The 12,016-nt window shown below is 37.3% G+C and overlaps 1 protein-coding gene across 5 annotated transcripts in view; it reads right to left on the reverse strand.

Annotated features, from left to right (window-relative positions):
* NKAIN3 (sodium/potassium transporting ATPase interacting 3) overlaps positions 1 to 12,016 on the reverse strand; it is a 1,176,366-nt gene that overhangs the window by 218,981 nt on the left and 945,369 nt on the right. For 4 of the 5 annotated variants that reach the window (XR_008658960.2, XM_055286253.2, XM_055286250.2 and 1 more), the window contains exon 4: positions 10,727 to 10,924. Coding sequence is in view for 4 of the 5 variants with exons in the window: in XM_055286253.2 (XP_055142228.1) it covers positions 10,727 to 10,924 (198 nt within the window). In the remaining variant the exon portion in view is untranslated. Of the gene's footprint in view, positions 1 to 6,197; positions 7,506 to 10,726; positions 10,925 to 12,016 lie in introns of those variants that run through there. The other variant, XM_055286252.2, reaches the window with a different exon arrangement.

Here is a 12,016-nt window from a genome sequence, read left to right on the forward strand (position 1 = left end):
GCCCAAGGCCTTCACTTGGCATTCAAGCCCCTTCATCATTATTTTCAACCTTTCTTTCCAGCTTTAAGCCACTACTTCTGTGCATAAACACTTTGCTCAAGCCAAAGGGCACTGCACTCATTATTCCTCTGATTTCTTATTTTTATTTATTTGCTAATGCTGTTGTTCCTTCTGTATAGAATTCCTTTTCCCTTCTTCCCATCCAAGAGTGAACGCCTTAGATGGAAGTTAAATATCACAACTTTCCTGAACACTACTTCTTTCTATGAGTTCTCATGGCACTGAGAAATTAAGTTTAGAGCTCTCATTTTCTGTCCTAAGTTATGGCACTTTGACTGCCGGCTTCATCTCCCCTAGTAGACTGAAAGGACCATGTCAATTCAACCTTGCTTAGTTGATCTCCATCTTTGCATCTCTGAGCTCTCAGCATAGTGCTCTGTTTACAGAGTAGGGGCTTCTGAATATGTTTCTCTGGATGAATGAAACAGCTTGTTTTCATTTAGAAAGAATACAAAAAGTGATATAAAATTTTCTTAATGAAATTTATACAAACTTGGTAATTTCAAGTGACATGGAAATCTATTTGAATGAACTCTTGTTATTATGAAAAGCTACTTTTTTTAATCTAATAGTTACTCTAACCTAAGGCTAAAAGTGAAAAATCTGCCAACCTCTGAATGACATTAAGTTATCCCAAGTAATGCACCAATAAAATTAGCTTTCTTGCCTCTAATATTTCCATAAACCCTAAGTCACCATGTTGGCTTGATTAATTATTAAACGGATCTCAGATTTTCTATATTAATGGCTTTTGTGCTAGATATGATTTCTAATTAAGTTTTTCATTTCTCTGATGAGACAATATTTAAGTTTACCAAATGTCATAACTCATGTTTGCATTTAATCATCAATATTTAGAAGATTATTTGAAACTAGTAAGGCGGTAATAATTTATGAAGACCCACAAACATGTCCTTCTGGGGTAATCATGAACATCAGGGCTCAAGAGACTGAATTCTGTTGTTTAGCGATAGCATTAAATTTGTGGTTGGGATAACTGATTGGCATACAGAAAAAATACTAACCATATGGATACTGTTACGGAGAGTGTTATGGTATAAGAGGAATATAAGCTTTAAATGTTCACATGCTTTAAATTGTTAAAACCCATAGATGCTGTGGACAAAAGATAGATAACCATAATATTGGATTTATATAAGACCAGACATCCGTGTAAGAGCTGTCAGTTGCTATCTGTAACCCAGATGTTTCCAAAAGATGAGCATATGATGTTATGTAGATAAAATATACAGTGGATTGCCTAAATTCCTCTCAGAATTTATCAGTGGGAAGGTGAAGGCTAACTAAATTTAAATTTTAGTTCTGAAAATTTTGCTAAGTATTGTACATATATCTGTAACAGGCACAGATATTAAGTGTAAACATATGATAGAATATTATTCAGCCATAAAAAGGAAGTTCTGATACATGCTACATGGGTGAACCTTAAAAATATGGGCTAAGTGAAAGAAGCCAAACACGAAAGACCACATTATTTGGTTTCATTTATATGACATATCCAGTAGAGGCAAGTCTATAGAGACAGAAATTAGATTAGTAGTTGCTTAGAGCTGGGGACGAAGAATGCACAGGTTGTGATAGCTAAGGGGTGGTGCTTTCTTTCCAAGGTGATAAATATGTCTTAAAATTGACCATGGTGATGGTTGCACATATATGTGAGTAGACTGAAAGCTATTGAATTATACACTTTAAAATGATGAATTGTATGGTATGTGAATTATATTTCAGTAAGTCTGACAAAAATGTGTACACATTTCACCAAGAGAGTATACTGCATAGACGCGAATACAGAGAATGAAATGACTTAAAATCACAGCTCACTAAATGAACAGTTCCAGGCCCCAACAATTTGACTGACCAGGTGTACTCTGGCTTCTGAACACAAAAGTTTCTGCCAAAGCCCTTTGAATATTTTTGGCATGGAAATTCTCCCACAACCATAAACCTCTCTCAACATTGTGATGATCCAATAAATGATTCCTTGGGTGAGTGGAACTTTAGATAAACTGTTGCTTTACTTTCCTGAGGCTGGAACTGAATATAGAGACCAGAGATGATGTGTAGTGAGTAAGTCAATCTAAATCTTTAATAGTTCTATCTAGCACTTAGAAGCAGCTCAAAATTTGGTATGAGCAGAAGCCATCTATTTTATATAAAAATAGATGTTCTGGTAAAAGGGTAATTCTGGGAGGCTTTTGGGACAGGAGAGGTTGGTCATGATTTCTTTCCTCTTACCAGACCCCGGAAAGCGCTAGCAAGCAGAAAAGAAAAAAAAAGAGTCCATTATATTTAGCATTTGACAAATGTTGAAATAATCCGTTTAAAAAATAAACAACAATGATCAGAAAGGCAGTTGAGAGATGTTTTCAAGGGTGAAAGGAAACATTTTTAACTGTTCGCCACTGTTTTAACTATTAGACATAATTGTACTTTTATTTTTACTTTCTAATAGTGGAGCTGCAATTAAATCCCATCAGCCTAACAGGAGATGCATAGCTTTACGGATATGACAGAGTTGACCCCCGAACCCTGCAAGGTGCTGCAAGGAGAAGAGTCCTCTTTTCTCACATGACGAGGAATTGCCTGCCTGGGTTTGAGGTCCACCTTCACTCACAAGCTGTGGAATCTTGGGCACATTTTTTTAACTTCTCCATGTGTCTCAGTTTTCACACATGTAAAATGACTGTAATAACAGTACCCTCATGGGTCATTTTGAGAATTAAGTGAGTTCATATTTGAAAAGCACAGAGATCAGCTCCAAGAGCATGCTGAGTTTGTTAAATAAATGCAAATGTTAACACAGAAATTTAAAAAAAACCTTTTAACTATATTTACATTTTTGGAGAGGTACAATTAAAAGTAATTGGGACATATTTCAAAAGTTCAGTTTCACCTGTCTTTTGACTTACATTCTTACACTCTGTGAACATGTTACTGAAGCAGCAATTGTATTGTCTGCTCTGACATTGTGCAATTTATTCTATAAGCAGATGAATAGATAGCTATACAGCCCTTGGAGAACAAAGATTCTACAGATACCTTGTAGTCTAATATTACTTTTTACCCTTCTCTATTGAGTTTTAATTTATCATTAAGCTGAATGTGTCTGATATGAAGGGCAGAGAACAGTGACAAATGTTGATGTGAACAGAGAGATACAATGCAAAAGGCATAGGGATGATAAAAAAACTATTGTCATAGGACCCCAGCTCCGACCATGGTGACAACCTCCAAAGGTTTGTTAAAGAGTGAGACTTGTCACCTATCAGATATGATGGAGAATATATTGACAGTGAGGATTCAAGACAATATATGTGTAAAATTAGCTGCAAAGAGAAATCAATAAGGTGAGTTTTAAAACTCTTTTCCAAGTTTGGAGATTACGATTTTTCTACTAGTTATAAAAATGAGCTCCTTTGTGTGTATGTGTGTGTGTGTGTGCACTAATCCACATGAGCATATGAATCCATGTTTACCGGTAAATAACTAACACTGAAAAGGGACTTAAATTGGATATTATTGACTTATTAACCCTAGAATTGGGCAGTCCACTAAAATGAAATAGTTTATAATAACTAAGATTTATGAGTGCCTCTAAATGATCAAATAAAAATTATGAGATTTAGGATTGGTTGATAATTTAAGAAAAGCAACTATAACATCTCTTCTGCTGTTCTATACAAATCAAATATACAAATATGATAATTAAATAGTATTATTTAAAATATCATACAATGTGTGAAAACATTTTTTGGGAAGGCATATCCATAATTCTAAATCTTTTTGTATCTAAACTTTCTTCCTGGATTATGTACTTGAATCATAAAAAACTGTTTCATGTTTTATATATGGTCTTAAAAATTAACATAGTTATTACTTTCTATTCATCAAGTTGATGTACTATAAATTGTTATACCATGCCTTTAATTGCATATATTTATACATATCCAGGTTTGCTGTTATAAATAACACTGAAATGAACATAATGCAGGTAGCTGTTTCTTTCTGTTGAATTATTTTCTTAGAAGAAAGCCCATTGAGTGGGGTTACAGGACCAAAAGTTATGGGCATTTTAATAGTCTTTGAGACAAAGACTGCCTCTACCAATAAGTGAATTACAATTCTATTTAACATTATCTTTACAAATTGCTAAATTAGTGAAAATAATTTTTCAAAGTTAACTTGCATGCATCAGGTTAGTGTCAATAATTATATTTTATACCAAACTGTTTACAATTTGGATGTTTTTCCCTTATGTGAACACACTTGTTCATATTGTTCATTGAATTAATTACTAAATTTTCATGGTTTTAGTACTAATTTAAATGAACTCATTGTGTATTATGAATAATGACCCTTTCTTTGCCACATTAGTACAAATATTAAAGTTACTTTTAAATTTCAGTTTTGTAAGCTTTCATGTTTCAGATGTTCAGGTGCTAAATAAGTAAAATATAGCACTGTAGAATGACATTAATTGATAATATAGATTATTTCAAGCAGAAATACTTTATTAACATTCTCTAGCAGAAAAAGGAAATGCTATACTGTGTGTGCGTATGTGTGTGTGTGTGTGCATCCTCTTTAAATCTGTGGTATTAAATTCCCAGAGTAAGAATGTAATTTAAAAATGCCTAAAATATAGTGCTTAGAATTTAACTAGACATAGTTTTTAATTTTCACCAGAAACTATTTTGAAATCCCCGTACTGGAAGCCAAGCGACTAAGGTAATTTAAACTTGTTAAAATAACTCTCAAAATAAAGAACATGTGGAAGAACAAATTCAAAGATAGAGTTACAATCTTGGAGCAGATTGACTGTCCCTTTTCTTGTAGCTAGGTATCCTCACCAATCCAAACAAATTGCGTCTGCTTCAGAAATAATTTGACAGTATGTTTTCTAGATAGTTTTTATCAAATGGTATAAAATAAAATCAAGATATAGCCTCATTAAATTACTTCCAATTAAAAAAATTTACATACTTTGGGTTTTGTAAATCTAAAATCCAGAAAATGTATACAACAATTTACTCAATAACTATGAAAGAGTGGCCACTCTGAACTCAGTACAGTTCTAGATAATGGGAGATAAATAAGAAGTTAAAGAGTAGCTGTTAGGAGCATACTACTGGCTGTTGACAGGCTACTGAGATCTTTGTTCTACTGTAATAATTCTGAGATTTTTTCATGAAAATATGAGAATATATTTAGTCCAACAAATGCTCTTGTGAGGCATAGGTAGGAAAGAATTCTGGGAAACCAGATTGAGGAAAATACATACATATTAAGTAAAAGCTCAGCCCTCCTAATAGGGATTTATGATTGCTGTGTCCTAAGAAGATCACAGGAATTACGTTCTCATGCAGGAAACAGGTGTCAGGTGTGGGGTTAAAGAAATGAGAATTCAGTAGATGGAGTGCCACCAGAATGGAACCCTTTGGCCTTCAAAAGAAGGACCAGCCTAAATAGGATAAGGACAAGCACAGAGCAGTGTAATAATAACATTAGTAATAGCAATGCAAAACTAGTGTGTATTGAGTGCTTCTGTGCTATGCACTGCACAGAACATTTTACTGACATTCTCTTAACTTCCCAGATGAAGGGCATCTTCATCTGGCTCCTACATCTTGTCCATGCATTCACCCCTGCTGGTTTCTGCTTAATAGATGCATTTTGTGTTCACCCTTTTCAGACTTCAGAGTCTCTTGTTTGTTGATCATTTATTCATTCAACAAATATTTTTGTGCCATCACTGCACTAGTTACTGAAACCACAGACATGAACAAGTGAAAAAAGAACACAATTCTATCCTGCAAGAAGCTTTCCTTCCAGTAGATAGAATAGAGACTCAATGATTATAGTGTGCTCAGGTGTCAGGGCATCTAGTATAGCCTGAGGGAGTGACTGGAGGAGGACTAGGAAATGCTGTCAGTAACACACACACACACACACACACACAGTTTTTTAGTATAACATTGTGTATAATAGCTATATGACATATGATTATAATATGTAACACATACTATCTATCATACTAGCTATAGTATATATATATGCACACATAGACATGTTATATATACATCTGATGTTATTTTCATATTTGGATAGAGTCCAAATGTCCATCAATATATTTAATAGGAGAGTATTAAACAATGGTACATTGAGTACTGATACGGAAATAGTTACAAAATACATAATAATAAAAGGAAGGGCTCAGAAGAGTGCATATCATACGTTAGCTTGTGTGGGGGAACAAATAAGAATATATAGTCACATTTTCTTGCATTTGCATAAAGGTACTTTGGACTCATATGTACAAAAATAAATAAAAAAGAGTAAAACTGGGTGCCTGTTGGAAACAGAGACGGCAGAACCAGGCACATGGGGCCCAAACGCTGGAAAGAGGTTTTAATGTATACATTTTTATGTTTTCGAACCAAGTAAATGTATTAACTATTTAACAAAATTAAATTCACATATCCTGAGGTGTTTTGGGGGAAGATGTCTGCTAGGAGCCAGGTGGATAAAGAGCCCAGCTGGGGTAGGAGGGAGAAGGGACTTGGGGGAGAACCCATTCCATGAAGGCTGCTGCCTGAGCAAAGTGCAGGAAGGGTTCTTTGCTAGACGCCAGAAGGGGAGGGTGGGAGTCAGCCTGGCGCAGGTCACGAGGGCCCCCTTGAACAGCAGGGAATTCAGATTTCATCCTGAAGGTGATGAGAATCACTGAAGGGTGATCAAAAGGAACGTGACTGATAAGATTTGCGCTTTGTGATCATCTTACAGGGAGCAGGAGGCATGCATGAAATGTAGGGCAAAACTTGGTGGAGAAGATTAGGAGGTTACTGGACAGCTTCAGGTAAGAAGTGATGAGCATATGAACAGAGACGGGCAGTGGACACAGAGCGGGAGACTCATCATCCCAGGGCCGGACTCTGCTTGTCTTTGACTTCTCCACTCCAGCATGGATTGCATTTTGCTGCTCCCCCCAATACCATCCACAGCCTTTCTATGGATTCCGCGCTGATTTTCACCTTGGTGTTGCTGACAATTTGCAGGAACTCTTCTTCAGGATTTGGTGACTTCAGGACAACAAGAACCTTCTCTGTGCCTAGCACTCTCCCTGTCGTTCTCAGCCTGAGAGCCGGGGGAGGAAGCAGATGGCGCCTCCCGCCGCCTCCCAGGTACAGAGGCGCCGGCAGAAGCTGGGGGCCTCTGCGCCAAGCAAGGCACAGGCGGTGGCGAGTGGGGATGCTCCCTGAGCCCCCAGCAACAGCCTGGTAAGGAACCCCGCCCGTCGTCGCCTTTCTGGGTCCAGTTAATTGTATTCGTTTCCGTCAAGCATGTACACAGTCTGTGGAATGCTTATGACACAGGTGACTTTTCTTCCAGTTCCGAGCTCCACTCACGCGAGGCCCTTGCTCAGGCTGTACGCACGAAGGAGATGTGTCGGTGGTCAAAGCACTCAAATACTTCCCTCTCATTCGGTGGAGAGCCGCTCCCCAAAACCACCTTCCCGGCCACCTCCGTCAGTCCCTCCGCTAGGTTATTCTAGATATTTCTATGCCTCCAGTAATGAAAGGGGTAATTCCCTGCAGCAGAGCCGCCGAGCCCCTGCCCTTTCTCGAAGCTGCCCCTCTATTTGCTTGGTTGTTGCCCACGCCCCTCGGGCTGTTAAATATTGCGACCATCACCCCTGTTTTTCAGTAATAAGGTAAACATTTCAGCACATATTGGGCAACAAGAAGGATTCTCCTGAATCAAATGTTTAAGTAGCACAATTCTGGCCAGGCTTGGTGGCTCACACCTGTAATCCTACCACTTTGGGAAACCGAGGCGAGTGGATCACCTGAGGTCAGGAGTTCAAGAACAGCCTGGCCAAATGGTGAAATCCGTCTTTACTAAAAATACAAAAAATTAGCTGGACGTGGTGGCGTGCGCCTGTAGTCCCAGCTACTCGGGAGACTGAGGCAGGAGAATCACTTGGACCTGGGAAGCGGAGGTTGCAGTGAGCCGAGATCGTGCCATTGCACTCCAGCCTGGGCAACAAGAGCAAAACTCCGTCTCAGAAAAAAAAAAAAGAAAAGAAAAGAAAAGAAAAAAGCACAATTCTAATAAGTAAACATAATAATATAAAATAAGTGACAAACACAGGAAACCCATACGAAAATCAGTCACACCACTAATACATAATTGGATAGTTGTGAAACAATTTCTTGATATATTTTACTTTAATATAAAAAGATAAAATATTAAAAATCTTGTCCTGCAGGTATGTTCCAAGAAAAGTCAGTGAGCAGCAACTAATCTTTTGTTTCTCAAAGGCTGACGAGTATAGGGCTATGTGTGCAGGGTGGTAGCTTTGAATGTTTACTAAAATAACACATGGAGAAATTCATTTATAAGTGAAAAGTACTTTTAGGTGGCAACACATACAGTTCATTTAGATGGCCCTTTAGGGAATGTTTTTATGTGACACTCCAGCTCCTTATCAAATAAATACTTGCTGTTCATTTGAATTGGAGTTACTATGGGGAAATGACTTTTGGATTCCAAGTGTTCTGCTGCATTATAAAGGTCTGGCCATGCTATCATTCCACAAAATGGTTTAGCAATTTGCTACAATAATTTTTAAAGGAGAGTAATCTGTCCACATATGAAAGATTTTAGAAAAACATTTCCATTGTTCAAGATGATTAATAAAAACTGTTAGTATCTAGTATAGGATAATAGAGTTCTTTTATAACTTAAAATAGCCTACACATTTTTAAAAGAAAATTTGCCTCCACATTTTTTCAAGACAAAAATTTAAACATATATATTTTGCCACAATTTTGTATGTAATGGCTACATTAACAAAGGATCAGAGAATAAGAAAAGACTGATAAGCATATATTGGCAAGTGACTGTATATTATATTTATACCTGTAAATATGATTGTAGAAACCTAGAATGATCAGATTCCCTGTTACATGTCTGAAAAGAAATTCCTTCCTAGCAAGGTGCAATCCCTTTCTTTGAGTTCAGTATCAAATTTGCCTTTCTTTGAACTAGAACCCTAAAAGATCTTTGATTTTTGTTTTATTCAGATCTTTAGTCTTTCTAGAAGATTGTAATTCAAACATGCTCTAAAACATCATTTTAAAACTTGAGACATGCAAATTCAAGAATAGTAACTAGTAGATTGAGTAAATGAGGTAAGATCACTACATTGGTGGCCCTAGAAGAGCCATGCCTCCTTGTCTTCTCACCTTTTGATAGCCCTCTCTCACATTAACTACAGGCTGAGTCATAGATTTGCTGTAGCCAATGAAGCAATAGCAAGCATTACTCAAGTAGAGGCTTGATAAATGCTTGCATGTTGGCTTCTCCTTTTATTATTCAGCTAACTTGCTGCCTGAGAATCGGTCAATTTTTTTTTTTTTTTTTTTCAGAAAGAGAAGCCACGTGCATGTGCAGGAGAATGGGGCTAACAGCCAGCACCAGAGATGTGAATGAGGCCTCTTTGGACATTCTAGTCCCAGCAAAGCTCAAGATTGACAGGCTCACATCAATCAATATGACCCTAGCCAATATTGTGTGGAGTTTATATGAGTGACCTTATCTAATACCATATAAAGCAGAAGAACTACCTGGCTGAGATGTGCCCAAATTCCTAATGCACAGAACTCTAAGCAATAAATTAATATTGTTTTAAGCAATTGCATTTTAGAGTGGTTTGTTACATAGTAGTAGATAATGAATACAGTAAGTGATAGCAAGGATTTCTTAAAGATTTTTCTAGAATTAATTCCAAGGTACCTTCTTCATTGACATACCACTCATATTTCTGTTATCTATTTATTTACTATTGAGTCTGTGTCACTTATTCCTACTAAGCTAACCAGTTGAACAGAACTGAGATGGTTGGTTTATGTGAAGAGTAGGTTGAGAATGGCTTTATTGGATATTGACTCAAACTAAATGATAAGTCCTTTTTGGGTCTGAAAGGAACATTGTTCTTGATGATGTTATACATCCTTCAATTAATTCCACTCTTCATTGTGGTCAAACTGTGAGTGGGGCATTCTGGTAGAAGAAAATTACTTTAAAGAAATCCCTGGCATGTTAACCTTCTATGGACTAATCACATCATTTCCTTCTCGTTTCTGTATATGGAATTGTATTCTGATGCCAGATTTTAGGCATTAAAATGCGAAGAGTCTCAGTGGGATTTGTTTTTTCAGAAATAAATGAAATGTCAGGTTTATTAGACCGAGCAAGCCATTGGCTGTGGGTGTTTCCATCCTTCTTTCTCTGGAACTGAGGTGCATTAGTAGAAGAATGCATGAGCAGAAGAGCCTGAGGTAGCTAGGTGAAAAGGGACCACTTCTGGTGGATGGTGATACTATTTCATTGAATAGTGTGGATTGTATCTTAGGTTAGAAATGATAGTCACTAACTGCTTCTAAACACAAAATGTCTAGACACCAAGAGAAAAAAGGTGTAACCTGCCATCAGGTATAACTATTGGTACCATAACTGCTGCTATTTCTGTTGGATGTTCTCTGTGTGCTTATCTGTGGCATTTTCTATCAGGTAGGTGTGGAGAAAAAAATGCCAACAAAGAAGAGTTCTGATTAGATAATGACACAAAAGTGACACTTACAGAGAGTAGTATTTGGACAGCACTGTGGATGACCTCCAGGTACTGGAAGTCAAGGATGCAGCCTGTGACAGAGACGTACGTGTAATCGTCCATCATGCCATGGGCTGAGGGAGGCAGCACTCTTCTGACACAACCAGGCCCATGTTCTCTCCACCATGACCGATGTACAGAGATATTGAATGTCATTAGATCAGTGTCCTAGGTGGGTGGGAGACAAAAGAGCAAAATGAGAAAATTGTATTACATCACGTCTTTGACTTTGACCTTAGGAAGAATTCAGGGTAGATGAAATTGCTACAATGATTTCAATTTCAAGTGAGAAGTAACAAAAGACAAAGCCCCAAGTGGCTGCATGTATTATATGCCTAAACTATTGGGTTATAATTATTCAATGTGGAGATAATCCTTTGATTACTATTAACATTTTAAGGGTAACATATACTTAAAACATCCAGAGATGAGATCTTCCGTATACTTTTATTTAAAAACAATTTCTACCTTGAAACTTTTTGGCTGCATTTCCTTGTTGCTGCAACATCATGAACATCACTATCATGGGATAAATATTGTTGAATGCTTTATGGCATGGTAGATGTTGTTCTAAGTGAATTTCACATATTATATTCTTGAATGTTCGTGTAGACACTTTAATGATCAACCTAATTTATAGCAGGCTGAATAATTGTCTCCACCAATGATACTTAGCTTCTAATCCTTGGGACCTGTGAATTTTACCTTATAAGGCAATAAAGGACTGTGCAGATGTGATTAAATTAAGCATCATGAGATGGAGGAGATGATCATGGATTATCTGAGTGGACCCTAAATGCAATCGTGTGTATTCTTATAAGAGGGAGGCAGAGAGAGATTAGACACAAGGAAGAAGAGGCAAAGGCAATGTGACCATAGAAGCAGAGACTGGGATGTGGCAGCCAGCAAGGATTGCTGCCAGCCACCAAAAGTGGGAAGAGGCCAGGAAGAAGTCTCCCCTAAAGCTTCAGAGAGAGTTTGGCCCTGCCAAGACCTTGAATTCAGCTCAGTGAAGCTAATTTCAGACTTCTGGCCTTCAGAACAGTGAGAAAATAAATTTCTGAGGTTTAAGCCATCAATTTTGTGGTGATTTGTTAAAGCAGTCATCAGAAACTAATATTGGTGAGGAAAGTAAGTCACAGTGAGGTAACTTAATTTGTCCTGGTAGCACAGCTAATTAGTGGTGGAGCTGGGACGTAATCCTGTGCAGTATTTACTTTTAGCTGTGATGCGGCACTGTCTCACATTACTTGCTGTGTT

The sequence above is a fragment of the Symphalangus syndactylus genome, chromosome 7 (genome assembly GCF_028878055.3).
Source record: "Symphalangus syndactylus isolate Jambi chromosome 7, NHGRI_mSymSyn1-v2.1_pri, whole genome shotgun sequence".
NCBI classification, from domain to species: domain Eukaryota; kingdom Metazoa; phylum Chordata; class Mammalia; order Primates; family Hylobatidae; genus Symphalangus; species Symphalangus syndactylus.